The following is a 17,914-nucleotide window of genomic DNA, read 5'->3' as shown; positions in this document are numbered from 1 at the left end:
TAATTACAAAATTTTGAAATTGATTAGTTAAACAATTCCAACTATCAATTACACGGTCCTATTTGGTTACACTTCACCTTTGCACATTACAGATATGGTTAATGAATATGAGCATGGTTGACTCGTCTCACGTAGACGTACTAAAATATTATATATGTTATGTTGCTGAAATTCAGATGGTAGCTGGGAGGTTTGATCTCACTTGGGAAGTGTTGCGTGTTTTCACTACCGCAAGTATACGGTGTCAAGTTTTAGTACTGGTTAGAGTACATGTATCGATCCCACGAGGAGTGTGTATAAAAATGTATATCAATTCTTGTAATTAAAATAGCCTAGACTTTATCTAGAAAAATCAATAATCAGTTTTGTTTGTTTAAACGAATTAATTGAAAGCAATGAATAAATTAAATCACCGGATTGAGAGATAATAATGAGAGAAAGTATCTAGAGAAATGATTTCACAAAGTTTCCACAATAATTATTCACAGTTTAATTTATATTCCTGAATTCCAATCGATTAATGGCCAAGAACACTTAGATTGTTTTATTCCCCCTTTCCCAAGTGACGAATAAAGTGTATCTATCAACTTCGATTCAATTATTCCTAATTAGAATCTACGTTTCATAGATAAGCGCATACAATGTTCTTACTAGGCCTCGCTAAAGTTATACGCCTTCCGAACGCTATAAACATTCAACGATGTGTCTCTAATGATCTATAATCCTAGTCCCTCTCCCGAGTTATAAGATTAATCAAACAACAAACAATTTATGGCCAGTAAATTGCAGTGCAGTAAACGCAGAGAACACAATTAAACGAAAGCGGAATTCAATCACATAAACAACGGTGTCAAGTCATCGTATCAACAGAGTTACGTCATTCTCTAGAATGGGAATTTAGTTCATCACGAAATCTAGATAAACACAATGCATGTTTGTTGATTCACACATTGAGTTACACGAAAATATAAAACGAAAGATAAAAGACAAATCCGAAGTGTCGTCTCTGTGTCCAGATCCGTCGTTCTTCGTATCTGTGATCGATCTTCGCGTTCCGGATCTTCGTCTCTTGATTTCTCCAGCCCTCCGAGGTGTTTTCTCTCCCAAAACGGCTGCCGATTTTCTGACCTAGCTCGCGTGTATTTATAGATTTTGTGAACGCCGCCGCGCGCGCGGTGGCGCGTGATGTCGCGCGGCTGCGCGCACGCTTCTGGTCGCTGGCTCTTTTCTGTGCGCGGCTGCGCGAAATGTGGCGCGGAGGCGCGCAAGCATCTACCATCTGCTGTGTGTTGGCTCGCGCGCGGTTGCGCATGAAGTCGTACGATGGCGTGCTCCTCTCGGGTTTGTGCGCGCGGTAGCGCGTGAAATGGCGCGATCGCGCGCGAGCTGCTGTGTCTGGTCGTGCATGTGTACGCGCGGTTGCGCGTAATCTCGCGCGCCCGCGCGCCAGCTTCTGTGCATTCGCCCCTTCTGTGCGCGCGCGGGTGCGCGTGATGTGGCGCGATGGCGCGCGACTCACTGGTCTTTCATTTGTATGGGTGTGCGCGCGCCTGCGCGTGAAGTGGCGCTGCCGCGGGCACACATCTGTCCGGTGATGTGCTCGTGGTCGTGCGCTTCTTGGTCCACTTGGCCTCGTGTTCGCTATTTTCTCCATTTCTGAAATGACAACATAAACAAACCAAAAACGCATAATTCTGTTCGAAACAAGCATAATTCAAAATGGATTTAAATGTAAATTAAGTGCAAATCTTGCACTTATCAAACCCCCCAAACTTGAACTTTTGCTAGTCCCGAGCAAAATGAGATAAAAACAGGAAGTTAATTAACAAGAAAAGAAACTCTTAAAAGTCATGGATTCGCAAGAAGTGATATTGGCCTCAGATTTTATCCATTTAATGTAATTCACGATTTCCCAAGAGTCACGTGTGTGTGTGTTATGTCAATGTTTATTTACCCAATCGAATGCTCAAATAAAGTTGTCGTACCCATTCGCCTTACAAACTCAAGAAATCATCAGCTCAGTGCCGCTCACATTTCATTAAAATACAAATTCACATTCATAGATCACAAAGGTCTTTATCGGTGTTCAATTGGCTCAATAAATATTCAACAGAAGTATACCAAAGATGAAATCACACCATGAGATGCTTGCATGCAAGTGATTAAAGTCTATACTCGTTGACAATGTTTTTCAGGTATCCATAGGCTTGACTTGAACAACTTTTCTCCACTAGTATATTGGATAAATGTGACAAGGTTAATAGGTCTTGTAGGCTTGTAACGTTAGGCCACGGCTCATGGCTACAATAAAAGGTATGGAATTCAAAATTTGAGAGAAATAATCGAATCTTTGTCAGGTTCGCTAGCATTTCATTCACCATCTCTTTATTGTTTTCTTCCCAATCATATCCTCTATTTTCCACTTTTTTTTTTCCACCACTTTTGTGTGATCCTTTTCATTGTTTTTTTTTTATTCCTCTTTTCTTTGCCAACTCCTTTTCGCACACTTTACTTTTTCTTTTTCTTTTCAAAGAGCATCTGAATCATTACAACACCAATGAATTTATTTCTCTCAAAAGCAGGCAGGAAATTAAGTGTATAAGCTTCATTTGGTAGTTGCTGTGGGATATAGAATAGATACAAGTGGGGGCTAATTGTATGTCATTGACACACACCACTTGATTTTTTAGTAGGCTCAAAATGGGACACTAGGGATATTTCATGTTCATTTGGTAGGCTCGAAGGCTCAACGGTTTCAAAGATCGCCTAAATCATTCCTATGTCACATATTATCTGTATTTCGCCTCGAAAAGTGTTCAAACAAGTTCTAGCTTACCGTCAATCCATTAGTCAACTCATACAAACCAGTCACATGCAAATTTCCATAAAAATGGTAGATGAAATAGGTGCACGAAGAAAATTTAAGCATCTCAATTAACTTGAAGCACAAAGGGCTACAACTGACAGTAAACAAAGAACACAGGCCCAAAGATATTGTGAAAGACTGCCTAGATCATTTCTATGTTTGTGAAAGTGTCAATCAATGTCATGCAAGAATTACCAAGAATCATATATATGTCGTCTATTTAGCATCACAGGCATACAACTTGTCTCTAAGCAACAATAGTATCAATAAACACGACAGTGCAAAATATTTGTGACTCCTAGGTTCTCATGAACACATATAAATCTCATGACCACAATTCAATTTTCATCATCGGCCACACGGTTTACTTATCCATGACTTTTCCTATCAAATCTAGCATGCAATAAAAAAATCAAACTAACTACTGATCGATAAAACAAAAAATTAAAAAAATTTGCAGAAAAATTCTAACAAGCAATGAGCAACGCAATTTTACCCTCCCCTAAACTTAAAGTATGCATTGTCCTCGATGTATAGAAATAAAGAACACAACACATACCTCGCGCACGAGTGTCAAAACTCGGGCGCTCGAGTTGTTGTCTGCAGCATCTGAGTCATCCATTTCCATGGGCTGCGGAGGTGATAGATCTGGTGGTGGGTAAAATTAACAACTAATGACGTAAAATAAAATAAAATAATAATAAAAAAAATGAATGCTAAAGAAAATAAATTGTGGGTTGCCTCCCACACAGCGCTTGGTTTAACGTCATCAGCCCGACTATACCAATCCTGTTCATGGTGGATCGTATGATATCTTGGATGCATTTATTTCCACCAGCTGACCTTCAACTTCCATGGTCATCTTTCCTCGTTTCACGTCAATAATAGCTCCAACAGCAGCCAATAATGGTCGTCCTAGAATGACTTGAACGTTTTGACTGTTTTGAATATCAAGTACCACAAAATCTGCTAGAAGCCTTATTTTATCAATCTTAAGTTCAACATCTTCCACAACACCCAGCGGTGTCCTGACCGATTTATCTGCCATTTGCAAGCTTAGTCTTGTGGGCTTTATCCTGCTCAATCCAAGTTTCTCGTAAAGAGAACTTGGCATTATATTCACGCTCGCTCCTGAATCACATATAGCATTTTCCACCAATTTACCCCCTATTTCACATGGTACTACAAATTCTCCGGGGTCTTGTAGCTTCTGAGGGAGATTTCCTTGCTTCTCCTTACAATCTACTCCATTAAATGCCACATCTTCCTGCTCTGCAGACTGAATATTAGAATGTAGGGTCTTGAGATCTTCAAGACTTTTTTTCTTTTAAATTCAGCTTGTAATTGTAAAAATCTCTGAGGGTAGGGAAGTAAGGAAATATCAATGCATTGATTTAAACCATACCTCTCAGATTTCTTACCTCGGGTTCTTTTGCTTGGAGTTGGCTTCTCATTCTGAACATGTGTGAGTTCAACCTCTTTCTCTTCGCTGCCTACCACACCAATCTCCTCATGCTGCATAAAAATGGCATTCACCTCTCTCAGATTTGGATCTGCAGTCTTTTGTGCTGCGCCCGACGGTTGAGACGTGAGTTGCTTCGTTATCTGCCCAACTTGCGACTCTAGGATTTTCAACGAAACTCCAATATTTGTCATGTGTGTCTCGAGGTTGTCAAGTCTAGACTCAGTCCTAGCCATCCTCTTGCCAGATTCAGAAACGAATGTCCCAACTAAATCCTCAAATGACGGCTTCCATTCCCCATTTGATGTATTGAACCCCGGTGGAGGATTCAACACATTCTTATTGTTTGCATATGAAAAATTCTCATGGTTCCTCAAATCAGGATGATAAGTGTTAGGGGGAGGGTTACCTCTGTAGCCTCCATAGCCACGATTGTTAATGTACTGAGCTTCTTCCACAACTGGCTCTTCCGCAGCAGTTACCAAAGCTACATCAGACGTAGATTGGCCTGGCTTGTTCATCGCTGCAATTTGTGCTGTCAATGCCGAAACCTGTTCAGTCAGTGATGTGATCGGGTCTACGGCATACACTCCAGCTGTTCTCTGTACTCCTGATCTCTCACTTGGCCACTGATAACTGTTGATGGTCATCTGTTCAAGTAATTCATAAGCTTCATCAGGTGTTTTAGAAAAAATAGTACCTCCGGCGGCTGCATCCACATTGCCTCTAGTTGGCCCATCCAGACCATTGTAAAAGAGCTCAATCTGAACCCATTCTGCATATCCATGATTCGGACACTTTCTGAGCAGTTCTTTGTATCTCTCCCAAGCCTCATATAACACTTCAAATTCCCTCTGCCTGAAGTTAGTGATGTCTATTTTCAGCTGAGCAGACTTGGCAGGAGGAAAATACTTTGACAGAAATTTTGTGACCAAATCTGCCCATGTAGTAATACTCCCAAGCGGCAGAGATTGGAGCCAGCTCCTTGCCTGATCCCTGAGAGAAAACGGAAACAAACGCAATCGAATAATTTCGTCAGAAACACCATTAATTTTTACCGTGTCCGTGATCTCTAGAAAAGTCCTGAGATGAAGATGGGGATCTGCTGTGGCTGCACCTCCAAACTGGTTCTGTTGAACCATGTTGATCAGTGCGGGCTTTAGCTCGAAGTTATTAGCAGCAATGGTTCCACGAGCTATTCCAGAATAGTGAGCGTTAATGACTGGGCGGAAATGTTCTCGGATTGGCACCTCTCGTGGGAGCTCGATCTGATGATCTCTGTTTTCGGCCATTTCTTTAATCTCCTCTCGTCTTGCTTTCCTTAATCTCCTGGCAGTTCTTTCGATTTCAGGATCAAAAACCAGCAAGTCGGGATTTGTATATTTTCGCATGCACTGTAAAAACAGAGAAGATTATAAAATAACAAAGTAAAACAATAAAAATAAACTCTAAATTAAAGTCAAGTCTACTTGGTAACAATACTGATATAAATTCAAATTTGACACTCCCCGGCAACGGCGCCAAAAACTTGTTGCGTGTTTTCACTACCGCAAGTATACGGTGTCAAGTTTTAGTACTGGTTAGAGTACAGGTATCGATCCCACGAGGAGTGTGTATAAAAATGTATATCAATTCTTGTAATTAAAATAGCCTAGACTTTATCTAGAAAAATCAATAATCAGTTTTGTTTGTTTAAACGAATTAATTGAAAGCAATGAATAAATTAAATCACCGGATTGAGAGATAATAATGAGAGAAAGTATCTAGAGAAATGATTTCACAAAGTTTCCACGATAATTATTCACAGTTTAATTTATATTCCTGAATTCCAATCGATTAATGGCCAAGAACACTTAGATTGTTTTATTCCCCCTTTCCCAAGTGACGAATAAAGTGTATCTATCAACTTCGATTCAATTATTCCTAATTAGAATCTACGTTTCATAGATAAGCGCATACAATGTTCTTACTAGGCCTCGCTAAAGTTATACGCCTTCCAAACGCTATAAACATTCAACGATGTGTCTCTAATGATCTATAATCTTAGTCCCTCTCCCGAGTTATAAGATTAATCAAACAACAAACAATTTATGGCCAGTAAATTGCAGTGCAGTAAACGCAGAGAACACAATTAAACGAAAGCGGAATTCAATCACATAAACAACGGTGTCAAGTCATCGTATCAACAGAGTTACGTCATTCTCTAGAATGGGAATTTAGTTCATCACGAAATCTAGATAAACACAATGCATGTTTGTTGATTCACACATTGAGTTACACGAAAATATAAAAACGAAAGATAAAAGACAAATCCGAAGTGTCGTCTCTGTGTCCAGATCCGTCGTTCTTCGTATCTGTGATCGATCTTCGCGTTCCGGATCTTCGTCTCTTGATTTCTCCAGCCCTCCGAGGTGTTTTCTCTCCCAAAACGGCTGCCGATTTTCTGACCTAGCTCGCGTGTATTTATAGATTTTGTGAACGCCGCCGCGCGCGCGGTGGCGCGTGATGTCGCGCGGCTGCGCGCACGCTTCTGGTCGCTGGCTCTTTTCTGCGCGCGGCTGCGCGAAATGTGGCGCGGAGGCGCGCAAGCATCTACCATCTGCTGTGTGTTGGCTCGCGCGCGGTTGCGCATGAAGTCGCGCGATGGCGTGCTCCTCTCGGGTTTGTGCGCGCGGTAGCGCGTGAAATGGCGCGATCGCGCGCGAGCTGCTGTGTCTGGTCGTGCATGTGTACGCGCGGTTGCGCGTAATCTCGCGCGCCCGCGCGCCAGCTTCTGTGCATTCGCCCCTTCTGTGCGCGCGCGGGTGCGCGTGATGTGGCGCGATGGCGCGCGACTCACTGGTCTTTCATTTGTATGGGTGTGCGCGCGCCTGCGCGTGAAGTGGCGCTGCCGCGCGCACACATCTGTCCGGTGATGTGCTCGTGGTCGTGCGCTTCTTGGTCCACTTGGCCTCGTGTTCGCTATTTTCTCCATTCCTGAAATGACAACATAAACAAACCAAAAACGCATAATTCTGTTCGAAACAAGCATAATTCAAAATGGATTTAAATGTAAATTAAGTGCAAATCTTGCACTTATCAGGAAGCTCGGAACGGACCTTCGAAATCTAGAAGCACAAACAAGAACGTTAGAAGGGGCCGTAAGGTTGTTCCGGCGTAGCTCTTCGGCGCTCAAGTCAGATAATAGAAAACAGAGAGAATACTGTGTGTATAGAGTGAGTATATGAATCAATAAATGAAATCCGATATTGATAGGAGAAGAATAAAATCTTGATTTGTTAGGTCTAGATTTTTAGAATCTTGGACGAGATTAGATTAAATATTCGCGGGTTGAATTTTTGTGGGCTACCCATTAATATCTGAGTAGGAGGCTCTCTTAGGCAGGATCCGTCTACAATCTGGATACTATGGGAGCTCGGTCGAAACATTCCCAATCAACACGATATCAAAAACGGGGAGGTCGGCCTCGTGTCATGATGGGAGGTCGATAGGAGCGGTCGACCACATCTTCCTGATTGACGAGGTTACAGACGTATGGGAGATCGGCCGAGATGACTTCTCACCAGCTTCGTATGAATGACGCGACTTTATGACAGACTTTTCTTGAAGATGACCTTCCGGGTTTTTCTGAATATTAAGCCCAAATCCACCTGGGCTGTCGAGAGTGGACCGACTCTATCCTCTAGAGTAGGGATGTAAACGAACCAAATCGTTTGTGAGCTATTCGAAGCTCGATTCGATAAAAGCTCGTTTGAACTCGTTTAACGAGGCTCGTTAAGATAAACAAACCAAACTCAAACTTTACAGTATTCGGCTCGTTAGCTCGTGAACATATTCGTTGGTAAGTTCATGAGTAATCTTTTAGATGAAAAAATAATAGTTTTGATATTTGATTTATTGATTTTGCATATTATTTATGAAATATATAGAAAAATCTATTAAATTTATTTATTACAAATTTTAATAAGAATAATATATTTTTCTTTAAGTATATAATTTATTTTTTAATTAATTTAATAAAAATTTAAATATATAATTCATATTTATAAGCTTGTTTAAGTTCGATAAAGGCTTGAATAAGCTCGTGAGCCATGCATATATTCGTTAAATAAAACTCTAGCTCGGCTCGATTATAAACGAACCAAGCTCAAACATTCAAGAGTTCGGCTCGGCTCGACTCAATTACATCCCTACTCTAGGATATCAATATGAATGGTTACATACATTTTACATAACGAGAGAGAGACATGGGCAAGATTTTAACTGCTTGATATATTTTTATAGATAAATTTAAAATATCATAAAGTTGAATATAATTTCAAATATTTCATTCATATTAAAAATTGGCTTTAGGTGATGTTGAGCAGTTGAGAAGGGAAGTAGACAACAAGAAAGACCAAGCCAAGTTATAATGAGCAGCTGCATCTCTCTCCAACATCCCTCTTTGTATGGAAACAAATGAAAGTGGCAGAGCTTGAATTGCTGCTTCCTCGTCCAGCATGAATTCCCTTTTCAAATTAATCCTCATCATTACCTCTTTCTTCGTCGCAGAATCCACACAAACATGCAGCAACAAAATAGCAGACCAAGCTCTACTTTCCAAAGCATTCTCCTCTGTTTCTGGGTTCAACTTTTCTTGGTTCTCCTTCACCAACTGTTCAAGTCTTCCCATATCAGAAATCAAACTCCCCTCGAGGAATCTCGCTGGCACGATTTCATGGAAGTTTCTTGCGAACATGACGCAGCTGCAAGTAATAGATCTCTCCAACAATTCTTTGGCTGGTTCTGTTTCGCCCGTGATATGGTTTCTTCCGAATCTCGTTGAAATCAACCTGTCCAACAACCGGCTTGGAGGTGTACTTGGGCTCCCGAAGCTCGGCTCGGTGAAGTTTAATTCATCGTTGCGAAGGATTGATGTTTCGTTCAACAGGTTTAAGGATTTTGGTCGCGTTTCGAATTTTAAGTATCTTACTTATCTAGATTTTTCGCATAATAGTTTCAGAGCTGTTTTGTTGCCTTCTTGGTTTACCAACTTAACTAATCTAGAATATCTCAATCTTTCTGGTGGCAATTTTTCTGGGGACGTAAAGGCAATTTCCCGTCTCCAGTTCCTGAAATATCTTGATGTTTCCAACAATGGGTTCACTGGAAATTTTCCCGCTGATTTTCCACCATTAGGTAACCTTAAGTTCTTGAATGTCTCATCCAATAACTTTTCTGGTGAATTGGACTCAAAATTTGTCCAAAAGTTCGGTTTTTCAGCCTTCAATCACGCCGGACATTTCATCACTAGGAATAGCACCTCCGCCGCCACCGCCAGGCCTGAATTACACATTAAACCTCACCCGGGAGCCCCGCCACCGCATAAACCACCACAGAAAAACACTGTCAAAAATCCCAAACCTGTCAAGAATGTTAAACCCGAAAAAGCCTTAATCTTAGCTATATTACTACCTTCAACATTATTCCTAATCTTGCTTAGTTTTTTTACGTACTGCCTATGCAAGAAGAGAGCGACTTCTAAACGAACCAAATGGGCAATCTCAAAGCCAATCCAAATCCCATTCAGGTTAGAAAAATCGGGTCCGTTCTCTTTTGAAACAGAATCCGGGTCCTCGTGGGTAGCTGATCTAAAAGAGCCCACTTCAGCTCCTGTGGTAATGTTTGAGAAACCATTGCTGAAGCTCACCTTCAAAGACCTTATCGCTTCGACTTCGCACTTCGGGAAAGAATACCTTCTTGCAGAGGGAAACAACGTGCCCCTTTACCGGGCCGTGCTGCCCGGAGACCTCCACGTGGCAATCAAGGTCCTAGAAAATGCCAGAAGCCTGAGCAATGATGAAGCTGTGGCAATTTTTGAAGATATTTCTAAGCTCAAGCACCCTAATCTACTACCCATCTCTGGATACTGCATTGCAGGTAACTGTACTGTGCATAATTGTTGTTTTGCTTGATTCTACATTTTCTTAGCTACGATATTTGTTGTTTTGCCTAATTTTGCATTTTCTTAGCTACCTTATTAAATAGAATCACGTGAAATTTGGTTTCTGAGAGAGTAGCAGTCTAGCAGAGTATAGACGCATTCGATTATTGCCAGAAATAGGTTTTCGTGATTAATTCCTTGGAGCGCAGCGCTAAAATTCAAATGTTCAGTTCTGTAAATTCTCCTTCTGAGGATGCATTGATGTTCGTGTCATCAAGAAAGTCAAACTTGGAGATTTTAGCCAACTGGGATTTTTATTCCAGGAAAGATACATATCAACGTTTTGTAGAGGAATTTAATATTAGATATAACAAAATCAAAATTTGAATATATATATATATATACATACACGAATAGAAGTATACCAATGAGTCAATATGGTAGAAAATTCTATCATGCATTGAGGCATTGAGGGATTTCTTGAATTGCACACCTACTTTCATTAATGAAAGGCAGATATTTGTGCTGAATGGCAATCGACAGAGACTTGACAATGAAAGAATGAAACATTAAATTCGGTGATAACATTAGTTTGTGGATTGTTCTTTCCTATTTTGCAGGTAATGAAAAGTTGGTGTTGTACGAATTTATGGCCAACGGTGATCTACACAGGTGGATGCATGAACTCCCGACTGGAGCACCAAATGTTGAAGATTGGAGCAACGACACGTGGGAGATCAGAGCCGGGTCCCACTACACTTCCCCGGAAGAACTGGAATGGCGCACCCGCCACCGTATCGCCATAGGCATCGCTCGCGGGTTGGCCTACCTCCACAATGCCCGGTCCAAGCCCGTGGTGCATGGAAACCTCGTGGCGTCAAATATCTTATTGACGGACGATCTAGAGCCTAAAATCGCGGGTTTTTCTCTAGGTGATAAAGGTCGACTCGGTGGGTCTTCCGAGGGCGATGTGTATAATTTCGGAGTCGTGCTTGTGGAGTTACTGACCGGCAAGTTGGGTTCGGCCGACACAGTTGATTGGGTGAGACGGTTGGTGAAGGATGGGCTTGGGGTGAATGCGCTGGACTCGAGGCTGAAACTTTGTGGCAACTCCGTGGGTAAGATGACAGAGTGTCTTGGCGTCGGGTACTTGTGCACGGCACAAGCGCCGGGGAAGAGACCCACGATGCAACAAGTCTTGGGTTTGCTCAAAGACTTGCATCCTTCCCCTCTAGAGTTGATTTGAGTTGATGCCTCCCACATGTGAAAACAGACTTAGTGCGTTTTTCTTGTCTCTCATAATTGGCCCCTAGCATGTACAATTATAGATTGGAGGAATTTATTTCAAATTTAAAGAAAAGGTTTTTCAATTCCTACAAGTAATATTTTTAGAGAAAATTTCCGATGAAGAAGTTCAACTGCTGAAGACTCCCCACGATCAATATATATTATCTTCCTTCCGAACATGTTAAACCCTCTTATACATGCATGCAACCTCTTTTCTTTCTTTCGTAATTTACGAATATAATATTCGTTTCATAAAATTAATCGTGAGACCATCTCACACGAGTTTTTGCGATATATTTTTGATGGTTTGTTGGTTCATTTTTTGTATCTATTCGTAACAATAAAAGCAATATTCCATTGTCATTAAAGTGCATAACAACAATCTTTAGCAACAAATTTGGGACGACAGAGAAAAAGAGAGAATGGACCATCCACCATACATAAATGTAATTAATTATTGTTACATTAATTCATAGTGTATATACGGAATATGCATGCATGCATGGTCCACTCTTTCGATTTTTTTTTATTCATTCAACGTAAAATTTGAAATTATATATATATATATATATTTTTTATTCATTCAACGTAAAATTTGAAATTATATATATATATATATATATATATATATAATTTTATATATATATATATATAGTCTGCATGGATTCAATGTGTACGCGTGGAAAACCATGAAAATATTACTTTTTATTGTGAATATTGATAAAGTTGACACGTCTCACAGTATAAAAATTCGTGAGACTATCTCACAAGAAACCTACTCAAAATGTTTTAGTAATGAAGTAAGTATAGGGACAAAAAATATGTCTTTACCTTGTGTTGTAGTTCAACATTATAGACAAGGACGGATCTAGGATTATATGTTTGGGGGGCCAGCCCACCCCACGCATACAAAAATAGGAAAATAATTATTATATGTTTGCATATAAATTTCAATAATAAGAATACAATAATTAAAAAAATTTGCAGAACGCCTAAGAAGAATGGAACGCGGACCAAATGTGTAAACCTTGAAAATCTTTAACCATTAGACTAATTATAGATACTTTATATTTTTTATAGGTCAAATAATATATATACTAAATAATAAAATATATCTTATATAATAATAATTTTAAAAAAAAAATTGGGGGGGCCTTAGTCCTACAGTGAATCCGCCACTGATTATAGGTAGCCTATCTTTTACAAGTACCTAACTCAACGGGATAAAATACTTACAACTATAATCTGATATATCAGAAAAAAGGGGATGAACAGTTGCAAATATCAGCTGGGAAAACACACCCGAAACAAGAAATAAACGAGCTGCATGGACTATTGATCTTTGCGCATGCACTCATTACATCTTGGATGTCGATAAATGCTTTTGCCAGAACACGTGTTATTCACTACTCTTTGGCCTTCCTCGATCATCCTTCGTATTCTTCTCTCAAAACTGTGCCAGCTGATTGTGTTATTTTCACGAAGGATTGAGGCCAAACTCTTCTTGCTAGGCCTCAAGATGGGAGCATTTCTTCCACCATAATAGGTACGAAAACCAGACACCAAGGATGATAGCTGGCTTCCCGAGTCGGTCATGGAGAAAACATCAGAAGCAGCACAAGCGATAAAATCCAAAGCTGCAAGCTGCATCCGATACAAGGAACATGTCTCGTTATATTGTGAATCTTGTACATAAAATGTATATGCATTGAAACCAAAAATAAAAGTAAAAACTGGCTGTGAATGGTAGCATTATGTCTTAACGTCTAACAAAAATATATACAAAAGCTTAACCACTACTTTTCAATAGTTGCTGCTAATAATATATTAGTAGTTTGCAAAGCTGAAAGCATATGCCTTAATCCTTCTTGTTCACCTGAGATGAAAAATTCCGTAGAGGTTCGAGTTCTTTGGGAGAAAGGAGATCCTCCTTTGTAACCATATTTGGATAAAGGCCAGTAATAGATTTCATCTTTGATTTTCCTCCATAAATTTTTGATCCAGCAAGATAGACGGAAGTTCCACTGTCAAATCCGAGCCCTGCAAGAACCAATGCCGCTTCTTCTGGTGTTAATGGGCACCTTCCTGTTATTCTTAATTCTGTCGGAGAAATCTGTCTGCAGCCATTTAACAGAAAAGGGCATTTTTCTAGATATATTAATGTAAAGAATGATCTCAAAAGTTCAAGTGTTTCTCATATACCATACTTTAATTTCTTCAACCGCTCGAGGAGAATAGGAAAATGCTCCTCTCTATAGGCCTGAAGCTCCCGTTTCTCATCTTCACCACCTCCAAAATCACACATGGAATATGCCACCATATCAACTTCGAACCGCAAATGCAACGCAAGGTATTTGGAAGAGCTTGTTATGGCGACTTGCTTTCTTGGAGGGATACTTGAGATGTATTTTCCAAGAAGCGCTTTGTCTAAAAGGCTTTTTGCACTCTCATATTTTCTTATCCTCTTCACTAATAAAGAGCCGATTTTTTGAATTCTCGGGACGAACTTTAATGCATGAAAGTTACACTTGCATCTTAGTTTCTATGAAATAATTGAAGGTATCAGAGATCAATTTAAAAGTATATCCTAGAGGTACTTAACAAGAAGATCACTTTTTTTTACCTGAACATCAGAAGGCATTGAGTTGAACCCTAGTCTATTACCAAATCCAAGAAAGTGAACAACTCCATTACGAATTAAAATAGGGAGAATGTTCTCTGTGTATTCTTCAGGCGTTGCCTCCTTTGAAAGATCTGAATCTGTTACCTGACAGCAGCAACAGAAAACTACAACATTGTCCCAGAAAGCCTGTTCTTGATTAAAAAAGATTATATAGGACACATACGATACTGCCAATTGCCTTGAGATCTTTTGATTTCAGATTCGAAGGGAGCTCCTTCACAATATTTACATTATTCTTCAGTGTATTCATAAAAGTATCCTCTTGATAAATATCATGAAACTGGCTGCAATAGCAATAGAGTGCACATAAATGAATCAGGTGTGTAATAACCAACCGAGGTTAAAGAAATATTCAAAAGAATTGTTGATAGTCTCGAAGCGTTATTTACCTTGGATCCTTCCATACATTGCTGTAAAGAAATCGAGGAATTACTAAAGTTGCATTAAGGAGAGATGCTACCGCAACTGCGTTACAGACCTGTAAATAGAACAAAAGGTTGGATTTTATTGGTCATAAATCAAAATTCAGCAAGGGAAACAAAAGTTGAGCGAAGCATCTATCTTGAAGAGGGACACAATAAGCAAGAGAAAAATTAATAGCAGAAATCTAACCGCAACACGTTGTTGATTTAGACCACCATTTGCACTAACTAATACATAACCAGTGTGGTTCCTGAGTGTTACAGCTCTGGTTACTATAAGTAGTTAAAGTCATAAAAGTTACCTTGTATCGAAGGGAATAGATCGAATCTTATTAAAATCTAGTAATGACGATGTACCTTGTGACCCATTATCAGCCCAAGGTTTCCACAAAGAAGCTTGAAGATATCGTTCCTTCCAAAAATTTGACTCCTTTTGCTCAATCTCTCTCTGTAGTGTGAACATTAAACATGACAGTAAAATCTTTTTATACAAGACATTATAAATCATCCCAGGTCTAGAATCATACCTCTGCGAGTGAAACTGATGCCATATGTAATAGTCGAAAATACATAACTGGATTTTTCGCTTGGTCATCATATGTTGTGTTTCTCCCCTGAAACCAACAAACAATGCACAAACATCATCTTCTGGACTCTATTATGTATGTAGATCTATTGCGATCATATATTGGATAGTATCATAAATTATGCCAAAGTGTAAGTTCTACAACAATTTACTTTGAAAAGTTATAATCAGGATACTCAGGAAAGTGAAAACTTCGTTGAGATCACACATAAACTGAACGATGCATTGTTGTCAAAATGGACCTCGAATGGTAAGCATGCTGCAGAAAGATATGATATTTGAAGAATATGTGAGTTACACTTCCTGCAAGCTAAATTTATCAAGGTTTACCTCTTGATCATATGATTTTCTCGAAGCTTGCATATTCTTGAAAAGTGTGGGATTAAACACGGATGACAATAACGAGTCCAGAAGAAAAAGAAAGACCATCAACATAAATGTAAACACGATAGACCTGATATGCCTTCGTAGCCACTTCATATGCTTTTTACCCCCCCAAACTCTCTTACAAGCACTGTACTTTACTCTATCATTCTTAAACCATTTCTCCGTTCCAGGTTTGTCCCAATAATGCTCTCCTCCAAATGACCTTCTACCTAAAGACGGATCACCATTTTGTGACATTCTCAATTGGTGCTCCATCACCGTAGGCACCCCCGACCTAAAGGGGAACAGGACTATTCTGAGTCCTTCAATTCCTTATAGAACCAAACACCTTTCTGCGTGCTGTTCTCTTAAATTTCAGGAACGGCAGTTGTTATACCACCACCATCACACTTCTTTCAGTACATAACTACACGTTTGTCCCAAAAAAGCACCTCAATGGAAGAACAAATATTCTATGGACTCGGGAAACTTTATGCAACAAAACCATCATTTAACAACCAAACGCACTGTAATATGCGTTTATTCTTGGGATGTTTGGAAATGAGGTAGGAGTTTGGAGAGCTCAAAAGTTGGATGGGAAAATATCCACCCAAAATTAGATAAACCGGAAACATCAAAGAATAATAATCTTGGATTGAGAGTAAAGTTAAAGAAATCAAAAACATGTGTCAAAGTATAAGCAAATTGAATCGAACACATTAAAAAATCCTAGAACTTGTATTTGAAAGCTGACCTTTCTGTGCCAATATAGTATAGGCCAAGAATCACATCGGCAACAGCTACTCTACCAAACTGGATTCTTTTCGTTCTGTTCAAGCGACGAGTGGAGGCAAAACAATAAAACCCTTCAATCTTGAAAATGGTAATGGGTGGGAAAGGGTATTTCAGAAAGATCAGACTTGGTTTTCAAGGGCCCATTTTATACCGACACAACTATCACAGGTTCTTCTGATTCTTGGAAATCAAGAATATATAAGATTTTGACCGTTGCCCGATCAAATTCAAAACCGACGTTCACCCAAAATTATGAAATTTATTAGAAATATTATAAATTTATAGCAAAATTGTAACTTCTATTCCATTCCTTTGCTTTCCCAAATTACTAATACATCTCTCTAAGCTTAAAAAACTATTAAAAATATATCAAAATGATTGATTAAATTTAAAAATATTTGCATAAAATAAATGATTGTCGAGAGTTGTTAATTGTAGTGTGTATTTCGACTCGGTAAAAAACTCGTTTGACATTGTTCGTTAAGCTTATCAAAACGAGCTCGAGTTTAAAGATATTCGGCTCGTAAGCTCGCGAGCTTGTTCGTAAGTTCAAGCTCGATCTCGGCTCATTTACACTCGAATAGTTTGTTGGACTTTGAGTGTAAAGAATAACTTGCATTGTCTCGTATCAATTTAAGTGTAAAAAAAAGTGCTTGAAAGACTATAAAATAAAATGGATAATCTACTTCGTTAAAACTCATATCTTATTTAATCTTTTGGCTAAGAATTATCAACAAAGCTCAAAAATGATATTGCTTAACAAGTTCGAAAACGAACCCGCTTAACGAGTCGAGCTCCAGTCAAACTCGTTAAACATGATAAATGAGTTATTAATGAGTTGAGCTTGAGCTATTCACATGCTTAATAATTTTGAAACTGGAAAGCTCGAGCCTCATGATAAAATCTCGAATCGAGCTCGACCCTATATATATCTTAAACGAGCCGAGATGAACAACTCGAACCTGATATTGTTCATCTTGGCTCATTTATATCCCTAACTTTTTCATCAACCAATTGATATTTTAGGTCTACTTGATTAGTCATTTATTTTTATTGTGTATTTTTGTTTTTTAAGATTAATATAGCAATAAAAAAATCAAACATATAAGTTACTCTATAATTAATCTTTTATGCAAGGTTTCTAAAGCGTGAAGCGTCACTATCAAGTTTCAAGTTTCACAAGTTTAAGCTGGTATAGAACGAGATTAAGAACGAAAAATCGTTTTTATTTTAGTATAATTTTAATTGTTTTAAGTTGATAAATATATTAAATAATATATACACATACAAATTTTTTGAATTAGTGCATAAATTTTCAAGCCATGAATGTGGGATAAAAATTGTGTTAGGTTAAGTATCATCTCTTAATCACAAAGAAATGAATTATAAGAGACAAATTTTATTTCTGACGCCTTTAAGATTTTTTTATTAATTTATTATTTAAATAAATTTTAAATTTATTTTTTTTTAAAAAAAATTAACTTAAAATTTTATTTAAAATTTACGGTATTTCTCGTTTTTCAT

The 17,914-nt window shown here is 38.8% G+C and overlaps 3 protein-coding genes across 5 annotated transcripts; 1 reads left to right on the top strand and 2 right to left on the bottom strand.

The window, feature by feature from the left end:
* Positions 1–3,659: 3,659 nt before the first annotated feature.
* On the bottom strand, positions 3,660–8,829 carry LOC140838935 (uncharacterized). The gene is made up of 5 exons (XM_073205562.1): positions 8,726–8,829; positions 7,229–7,304; positions 4,738–5,722; positions 4,288–4,488; positions 3,660–4,174 (listed from the first exon to the last, which is right to left on the bottom strand). The coding sequence occupies exons 1-5, from the start codon at positions 8,827–8,829 to the stop codon at positions 3,660–3,662; spliced, it is 1,881 nt and encodes a 626-aa protein (XP_073061663.1).
* LOC140838746 (calmodulin-binding receptor kinase CaMRLK-like) lies at positions 8,674–11,621 on the top strand. The gene is made up of 2 exons (XM_073205272.1): positions 8,674–10,247; positions 10,872–11,621. The coding sequence occupies exons 1-2, from the start codon at positions 8,828–8,830 to the stop codon at positions 11,495–11,497; spliced, it is 2,046 nt and encodes a 681-aa protein (XP_073061373.1). The 5' UTR covers positions 8,674–8,827; the 3' UTR covers positions 11,498–11,621.
* Positions 11,622–12,555: 934 nt separating this feature from the next.
* Positions 12,556–16,518, bottom strand: LOC140838745 (O-fucosyltransferase 8-like). Of its 3 annotated transcripts, XM_073205269.1 has the most exons (10): positions 15,560–16,324; positions 15,171–15,257; positions 15,001–15,091; positions 14,834–14,916; positions 14,611–14,699; positions 14,385–14,505; positions 14,162–14,305; positions 13,746–14,080; positions 13,415–13,655; positions 12,557–13,182 (listed from the first exon to the last, which is right to left on the bottom strand). In XM_073205269.1, the coding sequence occupies exons 1-10, from the start codon at positions 15,869–15,871 to the stop codon at positions 12,871–12,873; spliced, it is 1,815 nt and encodes a 604-aa protein (XP_073061370.1). In that variant the 5' UTR covers positions 15,872–16,324; the 3' UTR covers positions 12,557–12,870. The 3 variants fall into 3 exon arrangements, with proteins under 3 accessions (XP_073061372.1, XP_073061370.1, XP_073061371.1); XM_073205271.1 differs by lacking the exons at positions 14,834–14,916; positions 15,560–16,324 and adding an exon at positions 16,350–16,518 and having other exon boundaries at positions 12,556–13,182; XM_073205270.1 differs by lacking the exon at positions 14,834–14,916 and having other exon boundaries at positions 12,558–13,182; positions 15,560–15,784.
* Between the last annotated feature and the right edge of the window lie 1,396 nt (positions 16,519–17,914).

Source organism: Primulina eburnea, chromosome 8 (assembly GCF_022965805.1).
Source record: "Primulina eburnea isolate SZY01 chromosome 8, ASM2296580v1, whole genome shotgun sequence".
Lineage (NCBI taxonomy): Eukaryota > Viridiplantae > Streptophyta > Magnoliopsida > Lamiales > Gesneriaceae > Primulina > Primulina eburnea.
This window is presented reverse-complemented; position numbering and strand designations above follow the sequence as displayed.

Coding starts and splice junctions, on each gene's coding strand:
- LOC140838745 (XM_073205269.1), bottom strand. CDS start 15,871: ATGGAGCACCAATTGAGAATGTCACAAAATGGTGATCCGTCTTTAGGT. Junction 14,081..14,161: donor CAATGCCTTCTGATGTTCAG/GTAAAAAAAAGT, acceptor ATTATTTCATAG/AAACTAAGATGCAAGTGTAA. Junction 13,183..13,414: donor TACGGAATTTTTCATCTCAG/GTGAACAAGAAG, acceptor TATCGGATGCAG/CTTGCAGCTTTGGATTTTAT.
- LOC140838935 (XM_073205562.1), bottom strand. CDS start 8,829: ATGCTGGACGAGGAAGCAGCAATTCAAGCTCTGCCACTTTCATTTGTT. Junction 7,305..8,725: donor GCTCATTATAACTTGGCTTG/GTCTTTCTTGTT, acceptor TTGTCATTTCAG/GAATGGAGAAAATAGCGAAC. Junction 5,723..7,228: donor GCACATCACCGGACAGATGT/GTGCGCGCGGCA, acceptor CTGTTTTTACAG/TGCATGCGAAAATATACAAA.
- LOC140838746 (XM_073205272.1), top strand. CDS start 8,828: ATGAATTCCCTTTTCAAATTAATCCTCATCATTACCTCTTTCTTCGTC. Junction 10,248..10,871: donor CTCTGGATACTGCATTGCAG/GTAACTGTACTG, acceptor CCTATTTTGCAG/GTAATGAAAAGTTGGTGTTG.